Below are 21027 nucleotides of genomic sequence, written 5' to 3'. Positions count from 1 at the left end.
TGGCAGGGGCGGAACCAAGCCAGCTGAGGGCGGAGGAGAGCAGGCAGCCCCATCCCTGCCCAGCAGAGGGGGCCGGCCTTTCCTCTCACATTCCCGAGGCCTTCCTGGACAGGAGGGTCATTCAGAAGAAAGTTGCAAAAGTGTGGTGACTATCCAACAGGATTCAAGCTTCACAGCCACCCACTCCACCAGGTCGAGACAGCATCTGATACTCTGCTGGGGCCCCTGGGGCTCCATTCAATTTGACACATGCCCCATGAGCACCTGGGCCCCAGGCAGAGCTCAAGTAGGGAGAGTGGTCTCTGGAGCAGCCTCTGATCCTACACATGGAAGAGAGGGGCAGGCACACACCAGTTCGGGGGCGGGGGGGGGGGGCGGTTCGGAGCTCATTCAGGCCAGGCTGTTTCTTAAATGCCCTCTGGTGTCCAGATTGGGCTGGCCGACAGCATTATGGGTTCCGTGACTGTTGGTCCCCAGGGCCTTACTCGTCCTGCAGTGGGGGCAGGAAGATCGAGAGAAGTTGAGAGGAGGGACTAGGAAATGAGGGCGGGGGCTGTCCTGCCTCCTCTGGTGACATGGGGATCCTGTGTGGTCTTTCTTAACCCCACACAGTTCCTATAAGTGGAAGGCAAGCGGGCCCTGGGTGGGTTTGCAGGGAATGCGGGGTTCTGATTGCAGAAGGTCTGAGGAATAGGCTTTGGCCTTGGCCATGGCGTCTTCAACCCCATGCCCCTCGCCCCACACATTTGGGAGAGAAGATTGCATACTTGAGCACATCTCTCTCAGCACGTCTTACTAGAAGACGAGCTCAGAAGCCAGCCTTTCTCTCTGGAGGCTGCTGTGCTGGTCCCCACAGACTGCAAGATGACCCACCTGCTGCCTCCTGTTTCTTGCTGTAGCTTCCAAGTGCAGACCAGCAGGTGACCGAGCCCAGCTCCAGGGACCCAGATGCCACCACTGGCTTCAGCACACAAGGTAATTGAACGCTTTTCTTTGAAATACTAAGTTGATAGTTTCCAAGGCTGTGTCTTTTCATCCTGTTTCCTTCTCTTCTTCTCCGGTTACTCCTTCCCTCCACTTCTTACTCTTTAAGGGCTGGAATGTGCTGCAGCCCCTCCTGTTACATACCGTGTATGTGGGAAGGTCTCCACATTTTCTCCTTCCGCACCCAGTGAATCAGACCTGGGAGACATCATGCTTTCCTGGGGGACGGCAGGGGGAGCCCCTGGGGCTCCCACCTCCCCCAGTGCCCTTTCTCTCTTCCTTGAGGGGTATTGATTTGAAGAAAAGTGTGGCTCAGTCTGGGATATACCAGGCTAATGTCCACTCAGCCCCTCCTTCAGGAGGAGGCTGGGCTGGGCCAGGCGGGATCCTGGGCTGGGGCCTCTCTGCCCCTCAGCTTCAGAGGGGGAAGCTGGAGAGCAGGGGCTGGAAGTTGTGTCCTGGAGGGCATAGAAGGACACGTGTGAGAAGTCAGAGCCCAAATATGGGGTGGGAGCCATAGGACAAAGCCGGAGTATGGAAGAGGGTCCGAGGTGACATGCAAGCAGATGACCCTTAGAAGTCGGGGAGCAGGTGGGCAGAGGGCATCTTTGAGGAGCTTTGAGGTCTCAGGCAGGCTCATGTGGCCACATTTATTCGGAGACCAAAGTCAGCAACCTTGTGAGATAACTAAGTGTCCCAGGAAGGACCATGATCGTGGTGTCTCGGTCCTGCTGCCATCCCCACTGTCATTCACATCTAAGAGAAATAAGAAGGGGCCATCCTTCATGAGGCCACCTCTGAGTTGCAGGATCCCCAGTCCCTACAGCTGGACTTGAACATGACCTTGCCCTTCCCTGAGTGGCTCCAAGGACCCATCAGGAGCAGTATCTAAGAGGCGGTTTCAGGTGACCTTTCCAGGGTGCAATGCGTTCTAAAGTTTGAGCTGAGGGGGCCAGCAGCCAGGCCCCCCACTCCAGCCACGTGATTCCTACAAGTCACCAGGTCTTGAAAAAGCATGGTCAGAAAAGCTGGGCAGCATGGCAGCTCTAGGGCCTGTTTCTGTCTGTGGTCTCAGGACAGATGGAGACAGACAGGGGTGTCTGGAGCACTCCTCAGCAGGAAATCAGCAGAGCTGGGCCCTTCTCACCTCCTCACAAACCCAGGCAGTTAGCCAGCCTCGGTCCAGAGACCTGGGGGTGCTTCCTGGCAGAGGGGGCCAGCCCTGAGGATGGGCAGGAACATGAGGGAAGTTCTGGCAGGGCCTTGCCAGATAGCAGGCCAAACAGATAGTAACAGAATTTCTGCGTAGGGTGAGGTTGAGGTCAAGGTTATGTTTTGCCTGTACAGGTCCAGTTCTTCCAGGCTGTTTGTTGCTCTTGTACCTTTGTCAAAAATCAGTGGAACATAATTGCATGGGTCTGCTTCTTGGTCCTCTGTCCTGCTCTGTTCCATTGATCTGTGTCAGTCCCTTTGCCAATTCCACACTGTCTTAATTACTGTCAATCTGTGATAAGCTTCAGTATCGGGCAAAGGATGCTGGGCACTTCATTGTTCTTTACCAAGATTGTAGCCATTCTAGGGCCTGTGCCTTTCCCTATCCACTTTATTTTGTTTTGTTTTATTTTATTTTATTGAGGTATAGTTTATTTACAATGTTGTATCAGCTTCAGGTTTACAGCAAAGTGAATCAATTATACATAGTAGCTTATTATAGAGCATAAGTAGACCTCCTTGTGCTGTACAGAGATCCCTGTTAGTTATCTGCTCTATCTATAGTAGTGTGCATGTGCCAACCCATCTTCCCAATTTATCCCTCCCTACCCATGGTTTCTCCTTTGGTAACCCTAAGTTTGACCTCAAGATCAGAGTCTATTTATATCTTTCAAAAAATTCCTCTGTATCATTTTTTATTAGATTCCACATATAAGTGGATATCGGGTGGTATTTGTCTTTGGCTTACTTTGCTTACTATGATAATCTCTAGGTCCATCCATGTTGCTGCAAATGGAATTATTTCATTCTTTTTTATGGCTAAGCAGTATTCCATTGTATTAATACACCATAACTTCTTTATCCATTCCTCCATCAATTGACATTTAGGTTGTTTCTATGTCAGGCATGCCTCCCTTTGGAGTCTATCCATTTTAGAATTAGCTTGGAGTTCCTGTTGAGGTGCAGCAGTAATGAAACTAACTAGTTCCCATGAGGATGTGGGTTCAATCCCAGGCCTCACTCAGTGGGTTAAGGATCTTGTGTTGCTGTGAGCTGTGGTGTAGGTCGCAGAGGTGGCTCAGATCCTGCATTGCTGCGGCTGTGGTGTAGGCTGGAAGCTACTGCTCCAGTTCAACTCCTAGCCTGGCAACTTCCATATGCCATGGGCGTGGCCCTAAAAAGACTAAATGAATAAATAAATAAATAGAATCAACTTGGTTGTATCTACAAAATACCTTGCTGGGATCTTGATAGGAATTGCATAAAACCTATACAGCAATATGGGTAGAATTGCCATCTTTCTAAAGCTGAGTCTTCTAATGCATGAACACAGGCTGTCTCTCTGTGGATTTGGATCTTTGATTTCATGGTATCAGTTACAACACACAGCTTCTGGGCATGTTTCATTAAGTGTCTGTGCTATGTGTTTCATTTTCTTTGGAGCCACTATAAATGGCATTGGGGTTTCACTTTTGCTTTCTACATGTTCATCATTAGAATCTGTAGCTGACATGAAGCAGATGTGATTCATTCATGTGTTTAATTTGTATCCTGCAGCCTTGATGAACACAATTATTAGCTCTAGAGTTTTTTTTTTTTTTGGAGACTCCAGTATTATTTTTTACTTATTCAAATAACAAAATAGTGTGAGTCCCCTGGTGGCTCAACAGGTTAAGAGTCTGGCATTGTCACTGCCATGGCTTGGCTCTGGTTCCTACTGTGGTGCCAATTCAATCCCTGGCCTGGGAACTTTTATATGTCGTGGGGATGGCCAAAAAAAAAAATAGTAATGAAGACATGTGTGGTGGCAAGGCTCAGAGAAGCTGCTATACCCAGCCCTGACTGGCAGCTTGTAAATATGCTTACCTCTTTGGCAAAGATTTGGGATAAAGAGCCATTAAAATATTTATGCCATTAGATGTGATCACATTTCTGGATTACACCCTAGGGGGGTAGTGCAAAGAAAAAGGAAAACTCTAGGCATGAAGATAAGTTGCTGCAGTTTTTGATAACAATAAAAACTTGTGGGGACAATAAAGTTCATTAATAGAAGTTTAGGCTTCCAGATTCAAGCTTGCAGAGGAGTAGGATGTGGAGCTCACCTTCTCACACAAACACATCAAAGAAAAAAATCTCTGTGTAGAACAATTTTCACAGAACTTCTACTGAACTCTGGCAGAAGACCTCAGACTTCCAAAAAGGTCAAGAAAAAAGAGAGAAGAGACAAAAAGGAATGAAGATGGGACCAGCACTCCTGAGAGGGAGCTGTGAAAGACGAAAGGAATTTGCACCCTGAGAGGCCACCTAACTGACAGGGAGATCAGCCAAGACAGAGGGGGAGCCTCAAAGCCTTGGAGAAAAGCCCAGCAGCTGGTCTGAGGAGGGCAAAGCAGAGAGAGAACCGTACAGACCATTAGTACCACAGTCTAGGACACCACAGCCTGAGACACTTCAGTGGGGGCTGGGCACTGAGACTCAGGCTTTGGAGGTCAGTTTCAGGGAGAGGATTTGGGTTGGCTGTGTGGACATATCCTGAGGAGTGAGGGAGTGGTATACCACAGCCAAGGGAGCACAAGAGGAGGCCTGGGCCCACCAGAGAAGAAAGGTACCATTTCTAGGGAAGGCAAAAGGAGGGGAGGAATGGAGTTTACTGCCATAGGAACTTCTTTGCATGCTTATGTGCAGGCTCTCAGGTGGCAAGGCACCTCTTGAGCGGGCTATGGTGATAGGTGCAAACCACCACAGCCATCTCTGACTTCAGAGGTGGGTGTGGCCCACCACCACTGAGGGCCCAATGACCAGGCACCACCTGCTGCCCCAGGGGTCGCCACCACAAAAGGCCTTGCAGTCAAGTGCCTCCCATTCTCCCAGGGAATGCACGCACCTCACCATTGCCTCTTCCAAAGACCCCAGGCACTGCCCTCACCTCCCTGGGGGGGTCACTGCTACTGCCCAAAGCCTTTCGGTGAGGTGCCACCTGCAGGTGCCATCCATTTCCCCTACCTCCCTGGCAGCATGCACAGGCTCTGCACCTGCACATCCCCTATCAAGGGGAGAAGGGCCTGAATATAGTGAGGAAAGAGAAAGCATCCAAACCAAAAGCTTCCCTCATGCCAAAAAAAATAGTAAACCCACACAAGCTACCCAGGGATGCTCCTAGATATAAATAGCCCTCCAAGACTGCAGTAGATAATTGTTCTCCCTAAACACACAGAGTAAGAAAAATATAAGCAAAATGAAGAATCACAGGAACCATTCCCAGTGAAAAGACCAGGAGAATTCCCATGAAGGTGCAAATAATGAAATGGACTTCTGCAGTCTAACAGACACTGAGTTCAAAAAGGAGGTAATGGAGTTCCCTCTCTGGCTCAGCAGTTAACAAACCCAACTAGGTCCATGAGGATGTGGGTTTGATTCCTGGCCTTGCTCAGTGGGTTAAGGATCTGGCGTTGCTGTGAGCTGTGGTGTAGGTTGCAGACTTGGCTTGAATCCCACATTGCTGTGGCTGTGGCATAGGCCAGTGGCTGTAGCTCCAATTTGACCCCTAGCTGGCAACTTCCATATGCCATGGGTGTGGCCCTAAAAAGCAAAAGAAAAAAAAGGAGATAATGAAAATACTTAGGCAATTAAGAATGAATATCAACAGTAATGCAGATTACTTTAAAAAGGAACTAGAAATTATAAGGAGGAGGAAAAAAAATAAGAAAGTGTATTTGTCTAGACGAAACCTGAGCTAAAAAGGTATTGAACAGCAGAATGAATAATGGAGAGGAATGAATAAGTGACTTGAAAGACAGAATAATGAAAGTCCCCTAATAAGGACAGCAGACAGAAAACCAAATTTTAAAAAAAATGAAAACAGTATAAGATATCTATGGGATAATATAAAGCATACCAATCTACCCATAATAGAGATCCCCAAAGCAGAAGAAAGGGAAAAGAGGATTGAAAGTGCATTTGAAGAAATTATAGCTGAAAACTTCCTAAATTTAAAGAAGGAAATATCTAGGTACAGGAAACACAGAGGGTGCCAAACAAGATGAACACAAACAGACCTACACCAAGACATATTATGATATAAATGGCAAAGGTTGAAGATAAGGAGAGGATTCTAAAGGCAGCAAGAGAAAAACAAAGAGTTAATTACAAGGGAACTCCTGTAAGGCCCTCAGTTGATTTCTCCATAGAAATACTCTAGGCCAGAAGGGAGGGGCAAGATATATTTAAAATTCTAAAAGGGAAAAATCTGCAACCTATAAAATCTACCCAGCAAGATTATCATTTAAAATAGGAGGTGAAATAAAGAATTTCTCAGGCAAGAAAAACTAAGAGAATACAGCAATACTAAACATATTCAAAAAGAAATATTGAAAGGTCTCTCCTAAATGGAAAAGGAGTAAATATAGGCTGGAGGAAATCACAACTGGAAAGCAATCACTTAAATAAGCCAGTACACAGATTTAAAAAAAAAACTATTTGTGAAAGCAAAGATTAACACAAGGTATAGCAAAAGGATTGACATGAAGATGTAAAAGAGGACATCAAAATCATAAAATGTGCAGAAGCAGAATAAGAAAATCTAGACCCCTTTTTTTACAGTGTATTTGAACTCTTATGATTATCTAAAGCAAGCAGATAGAGAAAGGCATTAACATAAAAACAGGGCAGTCAAAAATCAAAACCCAAACAATATATTCACAAAAACAAAAAAGAAGAGGACACAAGCATAAAATAAAAGGAAATTATTTAACCATAAAAAGAAATAGAACAAAGGAGAAACATAGAATCAACTGGAAAACAAAATTTATAATGGCAGTAAATACATATATATCAATAATTGCCTTAAATATCAATGGACTGAATGCTCCAATCAAAAGATATAGAGTGGCAGACTGGATAAAAAGATAGCCTTACAATATGCTGCCTATAGGAGACCCACCTTAGGGTAGAAAACACACATAGGTTGAAAGTGAGGGGATGGAAAAAGATATTTCATGCAAATGGAAATGACAAGACAGCAGGAGTTTCAATACTTATATCAGACAAAACAGTCTTTAAAGCAAAGGCCATATAGAAAGATAAAGAAGGACACTATTGAATGATAAAAAGATCAATTCAAGAGGATATTACACTGTCAACATATGTGCCACTAATATAGGAGCACCCAAATATGTAAAACAAATACTAACAGATAAATTCAAGAGGATATTACATGTCAACATATTCCCCTAATATAGGAGCATCCAAATATGTAAAACAAATACTAACAGACATAAAAGGAAAAATTGGTGGGGATAGAATAATAGACTTCAACACCCCACTCACATCAATGAACAAATCTTCTAGACAGAAGATCAGTTATACAACAGAGATCCTAAATGACAAAATAGAACATTTTCTAACACTTAACTGATATTTTTAAGACATTACATTTTTTAAAAAACCCACCAGAATGTATTCTTTTTAAGTGCATATGGAACATCCTCTAGGATTGACCATATGCTGGGGCCCAAAAATAACCTCACCAAATTTAACAGTATAGAAATTATTTCAAGCATCTTCTCTGACCACAAGAGTATGAAACTAGAAATCAGCCACAGGAAAAGAAATGAGAAAAAAATAACTGCAGGAAGACTAAACAACATGCTACAAAAAAAAAAAAAAAAAAAAAAGCTGAGTCAATGAGGAAAGCAAAAAGGACATTAAATTTTAAAATATCTTAAGACAAATGAAAATGAAAACACAACCAGAGTTCCACTTGTGGCTTATCAGTAATGAACCCAACAAGTAGCCATGAGGACATGGGTTTGATCCCTGGCTCCCATTCAATGGGTTAAGAATCTGGCTTTGCCATGAGCTGCACTACAGGTCACAGGACACAGCTCAGATATGGCATTGCTGTGGCTGTGGCATAGGCTGGCAATTGCAGCTCCAATTCGACTACTAGCCTGGGAACTTCCATATGCTGCAGGTGTAGCCCTGGGGGGGAAAAAAAGGAAAGGAGGAAAACACAACCATACAAAATCTATAAGATGATGCAAAAGCAGTTCTTAGCGATACAGGCCTTCCTTAAAAAACATGAAAAATCTCAAACAATGTAACCAACTACCTAAAATAATCAGTAAAAGAAGAACAAACCTAAAGTCAGCAGAAGGAAGGAAATCATAAAGATCAGAGAGGAAATCACTAAAAGAGAATTTCAAAAATCAATAGAAAAAAAATCAATAAAACCAAGAACTGGTTCTTTAAACAAAATTGACAAACCTTTGGCCAGACTCACCAAAAAGAAGAGAGAGAACCCCAAAAAACAAAATAAGAAATGAAAAAGACATCACAACTGACTACAGAATTTTAAAAAAAAATCCATAAGAGAATACTATGGACAATTATATGCCAACAAATTATATGCCAACAAACCTAGAAGAAATGGACAACTTTCTAGAGACATACAGCCCACCAAACTAAATCAAGAAGAAATAGATCAGTTGAATGGACTGATCACTAGAAATGAAACTGAATATGTAATAATAATAATAATAATAAAACCTCCCTACAAACAAAATTCCAGGACCAGACGGCTTCACAGGCAAATTCTACCAAACATACAAAGAACTTGTACCCATTCTTCTTAAACTTTTCCAAAAGGTTGAAGAAGAAGGAATAATCTCAAAGACATTCTGTGAAGCCATCATCACTCTAATACCAAAACCAGACAAAGATACTACCCAAATGTCAATATCTTTGATGAAAATAAATGCAAAACTTTTCAGAGTTCCCATCATGGCTCAGTGGTTAACAAATCCAACTAGGAATAATGAGGTTGTGGGTTCCATCCCTGGCCTTGCTTAGTGGGTTAAGGATCTGGTGTTGCCGTGAGCTGTGGTGTGGGTCACAGACATGGCTCGGATCCCACATTGCTGTGGCTATGACATAGGCCAGCAGCTACAGCTCTGATTGGACCCCTAGCCTGGAAATCTCCATGTGTCATACATAGGTGCAGCCATAGAAAAGACAAAAAGACAAAAAACAAAAAACCAACCAAAAAAAATTCAAAAATTTTCAACAAAATTTTAGCAAACTGAATCCAACATCACATTGAAAAGATCATACTCCATGGCCAAATGGGATTCATTCCAAGTTCACAAGGACAGTTCAGTATATGCAAATAAATCAATGTAATATACCACATTAACAAAAGAAAAGTAAAAAAACCACATGATCATTCAATAGATGCATAAAAAGCATTTGAAAATTTTCAATATCTATTCATGATAAAAATTCTTAACAAAGTAAGTGTAGAGGAAACATACCTCCACACAATAAAAGTCATTTATGACAAATCCACAACCAATATAATAATCCTCAGTGGAGAAAAACTGAAAGCGTTCCTGCTAAAATCTATAACAAGAAAAGGATACCCACTCTCATCACTTTTATTCAACATAATATTGGAAGTCCTAGCTACAACAAACAGACAAACAAAAGAAACTAAATTGGAAGGGAAGAGGTAGAATTGTCACTATATGCAGATGACATGATATTATATATAGAAAATCGTAAGGACTCCATACGAAATCTATTAGATCTGATAAAGGAATCCATCGAAGTAGGAGGATACAAGATTAACATTCAGAAATCAGTTGCATTTCTGATGCTAATAATGAAATATTAGAGAAGAAATATAAAAAACACCTTTTAAAATTTTAAAACACCTTCAAAAAATAAAATACCAAGGAATAAGCCTGACAAGAAGGTGAAAGACTTATACACTGAGAACTATAAAACTTTGTTAAGGGGCATTAAAGAAAATTCAAAGAAATTGAAAGATATCCCATGCTCTTGGATTGGAAGAATTAATATTGTTACAATGTCCATAATACCCAAAGCAATCTACAGATTTAATGTGATCTCTATCAAATTCCCCATGACATTTTTCACAGAACTAGAACAAATAATCCAAAAATTCATATGGAACTATAAAAGACCCAGAATTGCCAAAGAAATCCTAAGGGAAAAAAAAAAAAAAAAAGGTAAGAGGCATAACTCTCCCAGACTTCAGACAATATCACAAAGCTACAGTAATCAGAACAGTGTGGTACTGGCACAAAAACAGATACATGGATCAATGGAACAGAATAGAGACCCCAGAAATAAACCCATACACCTGTGGTCAATTAATTTTAACAAAATAGGCAAGAATATAAAATGGGAGGTAGTCTCTTCAGCCAGTGGTGCTGGGAAAACTGGACAGCTGCATGTAAATTAGTGAAACTAGAACACACCCTCACACCATGTACAAAAATAAACTCAAAATGGCTTCAAGACTTAAACATAAGACATGACACTGTAAAACTCCTAGAAGAAAAAATAGGCAAAACATTCTCTGACATAAACAATACAAACGTTTTCTTAAGTCAGTCTCCCAAGGCAATAGAAATAAAAAACGAAAATAAACAAATGGGACCTAATCAAACATAAAAGCTTTGCCTAGCAAAGGAAACCATAAAAAAGAAAAGACAACTTACAGAATGGGAGAAAATAGTTGCAAATGATGTAACTGACAGGGGGTTAATCTCCAAAATGTACAACTCATACAGCTCAACAACAAAAAACCAACACATAATGCAGTTGAAATATGGGCAGAATACCTAGACATTTCTCCAAAGAAGACATATGGATGGCCAGTAGGCACATGAAAAAAATGTTCAACATTGCTAATTATTAGAAAAATGCAAAGCAAAACTATAATGAGGTATCACCTCACACCAGTCAGAATGGCCATCATTAATAAGTCTACAAATAACAAATGCTAGAGAGGGTGTGGTACCAATTTACATTCCCACTGTTGGTGGGAATGTAAATTGGTACAATCACTATGGAAAATAGTATGGAGGGTCCTCATGAAACTAAATATAGAACTACCATATGATTCAGCAATCCCACTCCTGGGCATTTATCTGAACAAAACTATAATTCAAAAAGATATCTGCACCTCCTGTGTACATAGCAGCACTATTTGCAATAGCCAAGACATGGAAACAATGTAAATGTCCATTGACTGAGGAATGGATAAAAAAGATGTGTTACATATATACAATGGAATATTACTCAGCCATAAAAAAGGACAAAATAATGCCATTTGTAGCAACATAGATGGACCCAGAGATTTTCATAATAAGTAAAGTAAGTCAGAAAGAGAAAGACAAATAGCATATGATATCACTTATGTGTGGAATCTAAAATATGGCACAAATGATCCTAGCTACAAAATAGAAACATGCTCACAGACATGGAGAACAGATTTGTGGTTGCCAAGGGGGAGAGAGGAGGAAGTGGGATGCACTGGGAGTTTGGGGTTAGTAGAAGTAAACTATTACTTTTAGAATAGATAAGCAATGAGGTTCTAATTTATAGCACAGGGAACTCTATCCAATTTCCTGAGATAGACCATGATGGAAAAGAATACAAAAAAATAATATGTATTTGTCACTTTGCTGTATAGCAGATTGGCGCAACAGTGTAAATCAACTATAATTTTTTAAAAGTTTAGGGGAAAAATATGTTCCATGGGCTAAAAAATTACTACATGTTAATTAGGAAAAAATATTTGTGATCTGTTAGGTGGAAAACTGGAGATCTGCTAGAGTTATGGCTTGGATAAAAATGTAGGCACACAACACAACCTGAGAGGAGGCTATGCAGAAAATGAGTTACTAGTCTTGGACCATGAGCTTTTCCTACAATGTTATTCTAATTTTATCAGGTTTCTATTAACTATGTATATTCCAAGCTAAGTCACATTTGTCCCTCCGTGACCCCATTTCCTTGAGGAACTCAGTCACTGGATATTTGCATATGTGTCATACCATCAAATTATGTACAATAAATAGGTACAGGGCTTTTTTGTACATCAGTTATACCCCAATAGTGCTGCAAATGAGAGAGAAAATTATGATCAAGAAGAATCTGCAGGGAGTTCCACTGTGGCTTAGGAGGTTAAGAACTGGACATAGTGTCCTTAAGGATGCAGGTTTGATCCCTGGTCTTACTCAGTGGGTTAAGGACATGTCATTGCAGCAAGCTGCAGCGTAGGTCAGAAATGTGGCTTGAATCCTGCATTGCCATGGCCGTGATGTAGGCCAGCAGCTGCAGCTCCAATTCGACCCCTAGCCTGGGAACTCCCATATGCCATAGGTGTTACTCTAAAAAGAAACCAAAAAAAAAAAGGAAGAATCTACATGGATGAATATTCTAAAGACTTTTAATACTTTTAATATATACTGCCAGGCAATTTTGATAAGATTGTGATAATGTTAATTATGACAATTTCTAGATTTGAAGTTTTCTAATGAGTTTTTTTTCTCTTTTCTACATTTATACATTCAGTTTTGAGTACTTGCCCAATGGAGTAAATTCCAACAGTGAAATTGCAGAGTCCAAGGGAACATGTATTTTAGATTTGGATGTTTTGGCCATAATGTGTTCTGGAAAGGTTTTATTACGAGTTTCCATACCCACCAAGAGTGTTTATAACAGCCTCAAGACACTATCATTCTAATTTATAAGAAAAATATTTGTTAAACAGAGATGTAGGAAAATGTGTAAGAATGACACTTTTCCAAAGGTTTGCTTCTCTGTTTTGGGCTCTGTAGCTTTCTTGAACCCTATTAATGAGTCCTTTGGCATACAAGTTTACAACTTTTTTGTCATCAAATATATCAAACTTTTCCTGTATGGTTTCTAGCATGTTTACAAAGTTTTTCTCCACCCTAAGCCTGCAGATTTATTCTCGTATATTTTCTTCTATTCTTATGGTATCTTAAAGAAGAAAAGGCTTAATTGTCCTGAAGAATTTGTGTGTGTGTACATATGATAGCTGAGGTCCGGTTCATCTTTCTGTTTTTCCATATGGACTAATGGGCCCGATGGTCTGGAAGCCTCTCTTGGGAGGGCAGTGGCAGATGGTGAGGGACAGCTTGGCAAGATGCTCTTGAACAGGGCTGCTTTCAACCAGCTCCTGCTCGGCGGCCATAGACCCTCAGCCCCTCAGCCATGGACTAGGGATGACCAAGGTGGCCCTGACGCGTGGGACACACACACAGATGTGGGGCTCATGGGATCCCTGGGAGCATGGAGGCACCCCTACAAACCACAGGAAAGGGTGGGGGGAACAGACCCCCCAGCCTCCCACCCCTGCAGGAGCTTAGGTTGCTGTGGTTCTTACCAAGTGTCCCCAGGTGGGCTGCTCACCCTGAAAATCTACTTCCGAAGAGGGTGGGGGGCATGAGGAGCCTCAGGGAGAGGAGCCCTGGATGGTCTGGTGATGGGAGAGGAGAGTAGGGAGAGAAAGCTCCGATGTGCATGCAGGTCCACTGGGGACTTATTCAGGTGGACTCTGGGACTCTGGTCCAGCCCCCACCTCAGGTGCTGCCCATGGAGAAGTAAGGGGTAGAGCCTGGCCTGACCAGCATCATTGGTCCAAAGCAGTGGTTCTCACTCTTGGGGCATCAGAATCCCCTGGTTGGGGTGAGGGTGGCTTATTCAAACCCTGAGTACTGGGCCCAGCCCCGGAGTGTCAGGGCTGGGCTGAGGGCGTGCCTTTTGGCATGCTCCCAGGGGATGCTGACACTCTGAGAACCAGGCCAGCATCGCCGGAGCCAGGCCATCCCACCCCTGAAGAGGGGCTGCACTCTGGTTCCAGGCTGCACCCCCTGTGTGGGGAGGTCAGGTCTCAGGCCCGCCAGGACCTGGCTGGGGTGCTCTGGTTTCCCTTGGAGCCCTCACCTCTCTCTGCTCATTGAGCATCCTGTGACAACCCCACCCCCCCACCCCCCCACCCACTGCCTGTACTTCGAGCCCCAAGGAGATGCCCTGGATAGGAGAAGCAGCTGGTTTCTGACTTTGAGCCCTGATAGAGACCCTGGAAGATTCCTGGGAGATGGTCTGGTCCCCCCTTCTCCACAGAGCACTGTCAGCCTGTTCAGAGTTTCCAGGCCCTCAAGATTGCCAGGTTTGTCAGGGTTTGGAGTTTGGAGGGTGGGCTGCCCACCTGGGAGGACTCTGGATGTCCACGCTTTGTACCCTCCGCTTTGACAGGCCTGTTGGTGGACACTGTCCCTCATGGGGGTGGCTTGATAGTTGCCCAGCACCAGCGCTAATGCATGTCCCTTGCCTTGCAGTGCCGGCAGACAACACAAGCCTCCTGGCCTCCGAGGGCTCTGCTGCGCCAGGCCTGAACCGCCCATCCCCTGATGGCCCCACGGGTGCCCCTTTGCCTGCTCCATGCCCTGGCCAAACGTCCCCTGAGGGCCCTGACCAGGGCACAGGGGCTCGGCCTGGTCCCAAGCGTGTGGCCCGCTCAGCCAGTGACCCCACCTCATGCACGTTCAGGGCAGCAGGTACAATTGGCCCAGCCCACTGTGTTCCCGGTGTGTGCCTGACCCTGTCCTAACACCGTGCCCTCTGGGGCCCCTGCCTCCGGGCCACATTGGGAAAGTGGTCTTGATGTCCGAAGCCTATAAGAGGGGGTAGACAGCCTAAGGCCCCTGCTATGCCCCTACCAGGCTTACTGAGCTGGTCAGGGAGGTGGGGAAGAGGGGATGAAAGGTTTGGAGTGATGAGAGCATTTAGAGCTGGTCAGCCAACCCTAATGCACGCTGCATACCAGCTTTGGGACCCAAGATGGGCCTCAGGTCAGGCAGGGACCACAGGCTGTATCTGTCTATCATCCTTGGTGGCTGTCCCCCTCCCCAGGACTAGCCTGGGTTACACACTTGTGGGAAGCGCCAGTGTCTGCTTAGTGGTCTCGTGGGACCTGGGGCCACAGAAAGCCTGATGCTGCCCTGGGCTCACACTGGTGTGTGTTCACAGCACTTCATGGGCACCCTTGGCCACACTCTGTGTATGGCCTGGAGCTGGATCAGAATTCCCCCACATGACAGCGTGAGCCAGGGGACCAGGCACCAGAGTCCTATTCCCAGCAGCCCAGAAATGAGCACTCCACGCTAGCCCCCGGGGGGTCTTGTGCATCCTGAAGCTGGAGGACCCCCACCTCCTCCTGGGGTGCATTTTTTGAGAGAGGATGGCAGGGTTTGTGCCAGTAAAGGTTGGTGAGCCTTTGACCACAATGCCACTGGGGACTTGTCCATAAAGCGGAAGTGAAAGAATCCAGAAGAGGCCCAGCAGTGCCTGGACCAGTCAGTGGTCTTATCCAGCTGGATCCCAAATAGACTAGGTCCTGTCTATGCCCCAGGTGTATTACATTCCTACAGGGAACCAGGAACCCACAAAGGCAGTTGCCTGGAGGTGCCCTGCTGGCAAAAATGCCAGGCTTTGCATCCAGCTCCTTGGCCAGCATCACTGTCTCTTTCCCCTCCAGCACGTGCCTGCCAACTCACATGGAGAAGCTCCATCAGGACCTTTTGAAGACGCCCCTGTGGCTGGGGTCTCTCAGCTCCATTGGGGCTAATAACACTTGGCAAATGGGGCGGGCCCTGGTGGCTGTCTTTGGCCTGTCCACCTTCAGTGAAATTCATGCTCTGCAAACCGTGACACCGTAGGGATGGATTTGAAGAGAAGCAGTGGTGTGATTACAAGTTGTCCCCCCTGCATCTGGTCATACTTCCCTGTTGTCTCAGCCTCCTCTTGACTGCCTGAGCTATTTTCCATGTCAAAAGGCTCCCAGCATCCCAGACCCCTCAGTGCAGATAGGTATTGGGATGAGGGGCACGGGGCTTGTCGGTGGCACTGGCCTGCTGCCCTGTGCTGGGGCCTTGTTGAAGAAGTGATGAGCGCTGGGGACACCATCTGAGCCAGCTAGGCACTGGCTGCCTTAAGTTCAGGAGCTCTCCTGGGCTGGTCTTAGATCTGAGGTCTTTTTTTGGCCATAGGAAGGTCATGACAGTGTTATCAGGAATTCCTTTTCCCCACTTGTGTGTTAACTGAAGTCTCTTTCTGGTTAAGGCGGTGCCTCGTCACACACCCCCTCCTGCAGCCAGGACCTTGAAGCAGGACTGTCCCGGGCCACAATGGGGACTGGTGAGACCCTCCTATTCTAAAACCCTTTAATAACCTCTGTGCAGTGGGGGCTGGGGCGACTGGTGGTCCTTGGCTGCCTGTGTCTAAATCCAGCCTCTTGCAGCATCACCCAGGTACGGGGATGCCCCAGGTCGCTGGGCTTTGGAAGGTGAGCCTGCCTGCCCTCCCCTACTCTCTTGATGGAATATATTTAGGTGCTACAGCTGATTGAACACCCACATGGCTCCCTGTTTTATTACTGTATTTATGAGGTTCTATTTGGAGGGGACATGCCCCCTCCCAAAACCATGTGAGTCTTGTATGGTTTCTCAGGCTTAATTACCAGGCTTGCTCACTGCTACCCCAAATACCCTAGACCTCCCAGAATGTGTTTCCTCTGTGTGACTTCAAATGCAGCTTGGGCGAGCCAGGCCTTAATCTGGTCTTTGGCAAGTTGATCCCAGCTGACTGCCTGGAGCTGGCTTTGTCTGGAGGGTTCCTTCTATAGGTGACCCAGTGAGGAAGTGGCCCCACTGGGAGCTGGTGCCATTTCACCCTTGGACTGGCAGGCACTGGGCACAGGGCCCTGGACATTGGGGCTCTGCTGCCTCATGAGAGGCGGCTGCGATCTGCCTGTGATGGCTGGGGGAGGTGGGGTGGCTCTTGTTGCCTTTCTGCTATCCCTAGCTCTGCTCTTAAGGCAGACATGTTTCTAGACGATGTCCAACCCACAAGGCAAAGATCACTGAGCTGGGGAAGGTGGAGAAGGGTCAACGCCCCACCAGCTCGGGGATTCCAGAGGAGAGGCAAACAGAGCAGAGACCCCTGCCCCTGGCCCTGCCCCTGGCCCTGTCTCATGGGCTTTGAATCTCATCTTCCCATCTCCAGCCCTTTGCCTCCACGATGCTGCAGCCCTTATAGGTTAATGCAGGCTCAACTCAGGGCTTCAAGGGCCAGTCTAGGAACCTGGAAATCCCAGCAGAAAGCTTATCCCAAGCATACTTGCTTTTCAAAGAACTTATTGGCCCTCTGCCTTCTGTTTTGTGTCGGTTGTTTTCAGATTTTGCCTTTCCCCTTGATTTTTAGCTTCTCTGTCTCACTCTGTCACGGCTGCTTGGGCCTATCGGCACCAGCTTTCACCCCCTGGGGAACCAGACTCCTGGAAAACGGACCACCGGTTCAAGCCAGAGCCCCTACAGAGAGTCTCCAAAGAGCAGCTGCACTCCTTAGTGGACAGCAAGGCCTACGCGGACACCAGGGTTTTGGTGGCTAAGTTCTTGGAACACTCAAGCTGCTCCCTTCCCGCCGAGGTGCGGCACGTGATGGGCTCGGCCTGTGCGGCGGTCCCCTCAGAGGAGTGCCCTGTGGAGGAGGCCGTCCTCAGCGCCTGTGTCCTCGACCAGCTGTGAAGACCCTCAGGTCTGGACGTGCACACAGACAGGCCTGGTGCCACAGGCCCCCCTGGGGGCGTGGGGCGGCGGGGAGAGGCCGCTGCCCAGGGTGGGTCAGGTGGGGAGGGCTGTCCCCTCCTCCACGGGGATCCCATGGGCTGTTTTCCTACCTATTGCAGTAATACAGCCAATGACTGTCACGTCCGTGGTGAATTCCGTGGCTTTGTCAGGCATGTGGCACCTTGAAGTAGCACGTGACAGGAACCTCGTGACGGGACACTCATGTAGCTAAAGAAACGTTAAATATCTTTAAAATTTGGGCCTCAAAGAGCAGAATTCACCACCACACCTCTGCCCCCCTGCCCCCCGCCACTGGTTTAGTTTAATGTTTAAGGAGCTGGAGGAGGAAAAAAGCAAGAAGCCCATTTTTTTCTTGCGGTTTGTGTCACCCCATGATAAGCCCTGTCTCAGATGTGACTTTAAATAAGTAATTCTAGCACAGATGGCAGCCTGGGCCCAGCCTTATGCCTGCAGTGCGACAGGGCCACTGTGTGAACAAATATACAACCAATGCGGGACTCCGCAGTGGCCTGGCCATCCTGGGAGGCAGATGGGTGTGGCGAGAGGCCTTGTGGGACCTGTCACCTCGTCTCCCAGACATCCTCTCCCACCTGCCCCCGCCCCCCGCCTCCTCCGCCCCAGGACAACTTCCCTGCTTCCTCTGGCTGTCTCTCCACTGTTCCTCTCCCTCTCTCTCTATTTTTCTGATTTTTAGGGCTGCACCCACAGCACATGGAGTTTCCCAGGCCAGGGGTCAAATTGGAGCTACAGCTGCTGGCCTACACCACAGCCACCAACACCAGATCCGAGCCGCATCTGCCACCCATACCACAGCTCATGGCAATGCCAGATCCTTAACCCACTGAGCAAGGCCAGGGATCAACCTGAATCCTCATGGATACTAGTTGGGTTTGTTACTGCTGAGCCACAACAGGAACTCCCTCTGCTGTCGGGAGTGGCTCTGCACGGAGCACTTTCAGTGGTTATCTGCCACATAGCAGTAAGCACCTGTGGCAGCTTGAGGGGGCTCCCGCCGCATCTGCCCTTGCCAGGTTGGCCTCAAAGGATCTCTCTCTGATGACCCAGAGCAGCCCCTTCCCCAGCCGGGTGGCAGCAGCCACACCTGCTTTGGGAGATGCAGGTTGTCAATCACTTCTTTCTCTAAACCCCCCTGAGCTGGGTGTGTGGACACCTCCTTGGCAATGGCAGCTTGGGCATCTTCAACCTTCTTGGCCTCCCAGCCCTCCTTGTTCTGGCAACGTCGGCAGCAGCTGCTTCCCAGCAAGAACACTGGAGCCGTGCTGTTCAGCCATAGGGAAACCTGTACTATGCTATCTTGAACTGTGGCTAGTGGTCGTGTTCTCAACCAAGAGCCAGAGCCCGACATGGGGTGTGCAGGGGAAGGGCTGGACAGTGCCCACCACTGCTGGGTGCCCAGCAGCCCACGGGCCACACCTCATTGTAACCCACATGCTGGGGTGTGCATGTGATTGGGAGTAGGGGAGAGGGTGTTTCCAGCTCAGAAACCCCGAGGAGCCCCTGAAAACTGAGGTGGGAAGCCTGTGGTGACAGCCATCTATGAACGCTTTGCTTCACTGTTATGACTGGTCACTGCCTCCCAGAGGTGAGAGCTGGACAAGTATAAATCAGGCCTTGTGATGACAGCCAGAATTTTTCCACTCGAGACATCCCAGAAGCACTCTATCCAGACTATAAATGGGAAATCTATTCTGTAATTCAACTGAGGGCTTTTGAAGTCTCCTCCAACCCCACTCTCCACTACAAGCAAATGTCCTTGAAGGTAAAGTTAATTGATGGTTTTTCTAGGTAACCTCCCCTGAGCCTCCCAGCAAAGCATGAATGGGGCCTGGCACCCCTGTATCAGGGTAGCAGCTGGAGCTTAGCAGGCTGCGGGGGTGTCACCTGTGTGGCAAGGAGGCTATCAGGTTTGGGGGCTCACACAGCGGGGTCCCTGGGCTGAGCCTTCAGGTCTCAGATGTGGCTGCTGCTCCAGTGGGACCCACCCTCGAAGCTCCCCATGTAACAGGCATCAGAATTGTTACTGTGCAGTGGGTGTGTGACCTCTGGGAGGCCTGGCCTGGTGCTGTGTGTCCTTAGCCTCCTCTCATTGCAGGAGGACAGTGTCTTCTGCCTCCGGGCACCAGCCACAGCCTGTGTCTCCACTTTGGTGCAGGTGGATGCTCTGGCCCAAAGCCCATCTTCCTAACGTTCTCAAGGGCCCAGCTCTCACAAACCTTCTCACGCTCAGTTTTGTACTTGCTCTCACAGCAACTCTATCTTGAGGATGGGAAAACTGTATCCAGTTCTCTAGTCCTGGACTTGAACTTTCTGCCCCACTTCTCAGGGCCCTGGATGGCCCACATTGGTTCCAGCAGGGCCCAGGCTCCTGGATTCAAGGAAAGGTCCCGGGAAGAGAGAGGTGCCTGGGAATGGACCAGAACCCAAACTCTCCAGTCCTGGTACCTACCTTAACCCCACTCAGGAGCCCCAGCAGCGAGTACGCTGAGCCCCAGACCGTGTAGGCATGCGGCCAAGGGGAAGCTACTTTCTTTCCACTGTTGGTGCATCCTTGCCCCCTCGGCTCTGTTTTCTCAACTCGTTTTTTTTTTGTTTTTTTTTTTTTTTCTTTTCTGGCTGCCCCTTGGTAAATGGTGTTCCTGGGCTGGGGATCAAATCTGAGCCATGGCTACTGTAACGCTGAATCCTTAACCCACTGTGCCAGGCTGAGGATCAAACCTGTGCCCTGGCTCTGCAGAGATGACACTGATCCCAGTGTGCCACAGCAGGAACTCCTCCCCCTACTCTTGTTAACACATCGGCAGGCAAGGGTGACAGGCTGCTGGAAGCTGAGTACAGGGCTGCCCCTGCCCCTGCCCCTGCCCCAAAAGGGGCCGACACAGCACGGGCCAGAGTCTGTGTGGACACTGCCATTGGACCCCTGTCTGGGGGTCACAAGGATACTGAGGATCCTGACTCTGGCAAATAGAGGGGAGCTTATCCTTCAGCTGGAAATGATACGAATTTAGTGCTTGTAACAAACCACGTAAAAGGAGGCTAATTTCAAATGGATGTTTTTTCTCCCCTTCAGCTATATTGATTCACGGATGCTATTAAGGCAGAATTTATAGGAAATTGTTTTCAAGCCTCTTTGTACAACTGGAAGGTTGTATTTATTTATTGTACCTCAAGGTGTTTTCCTAATGATCAGTGTTTTAATAAAAACTATTTCTGGCCTCTGCGTCTCTGAGGTCTAACTGGGACAGGCAGAGGCTGAGAGCCGTGTGCACCACTGGTGACCAGGTGCTGAGCGAGGGCACCCAGCTGTGTTTCCTAATATCCTTCT

At 46.9% G+C, this 21027-nt stretch overlaps 1 protein-coding gene across 1 annotated transcript in view; it reads left to right on the top strand.

The window, feature by feature from the left end:
• ENTREP2 (endosomal transmembrane epsin interactor 2) overlaps positions 1-18357 on the top strand; it is a 92806-nt gene extending 74449 nt beyond the window's left edge. Inside the window, exons 6-9 of the mRNA XM_047769205.1 lie at positions 900-975; positions 14376-14594; positions 16159-16233; positions 17299-18357. Of these exons, the coding sequence (XP_047625161.1) occupies positions 900-975; positions 14376-14594; positions 16159-16233; positions 17299-17621 (693 nt within the window). The 3' untranslated portion in view covers positions 17622-18357. The remainder of the gene's footprint in view (positions 1-899; positions 976-14375; positions 14595-16158; positions 16234-17298) is intronic.
• The last annotated feature ends 2670 nt before the right edge of the window (positions 18358-21027 follow it).

Source organism: Phacochoerus africanus, chromosome 2 (assembly GCF_016906955.1).
Source record: "Phacochoerus africanus isolate WHEZ1 chromosome 2, ROS_Pafr_v1, whole genome shotgun sequence".
Lineage (NCBI taxonomy): Eukaryota > Metazoa > Chordata > Mammalia > Artiodactyla > Suidae > Phacochoerus > Phacochoerus africanus.
Note: the sequence above shows the minus strand (reverse complement) of the source record. Positions and strands in the feature narration are given on the sequence as shown.